The sequence below is a fragment of the Eimeria tenella genome, genomic scaffold (genome assembly GCF_000499545.2).
Source record: "Eimeria tenella Houghton genomic scaffold, Eth_scaff2053, whole genome shotgun sequence".
NCBI lineage: Eukaryota > Apicomplexa > Conoidasida > Eucoccidiorida > Eimeriidae > Eimeria > Eimeria tenella.
The window spans coordinates 4,466-4,704 of NW_013541897.1; the positions used below are offsets into that span (position 1 = coordinate 4,466).

A 239-nucleotide genomic window follows, 5' to 3' on the forward strand; every position below is an offset into this window, starting at 1 on the left:
GTGGAGGTCGTAAGAGGCCCCTCGGCGGAAGGCCGAAAGGCCTGCGGGGGCCATTTTTCTTTTGTTCTTTTTACTTTTTATTTCCTTTTTGCTCTTTTATTCTTTTGTTTCTGCCGCTTTATTCCTTTCAATACGCCAGCTGCAGGCCCTTGACCAGTGGTCACGGGGCCCCTCTTGACCAGTGGTCAAGCGTCTCCTCCTCGGCCGCAGCAGCTGCTGCTGCGACGCTGCAGCAGCAG

At 54.8% G+C, this 239-nt stretch overlaps 1 protein-coding gene across 1 annotated transcript in view; it reads left to right on the top strand.

The window, feature by feature from the left end:
• The window catches only part of ETH_00039115 (uncharacterized protein), a gene marked incomplete at both ends in the record, with an annotated part of 1,178 nt that extends 1,129 nt beyond the window's left edge, over window positions 1-49 (top strand). Inside the window, one exon of the mRNA XM_013374453.1 lies at window positions 1-49. Coding sequence (XP_013229907.1) covers window positions 1-49 — 49 coding nt within the window.
• Between the last annotated feature and the right edge of the window lie 190 nt (window positions 50-239).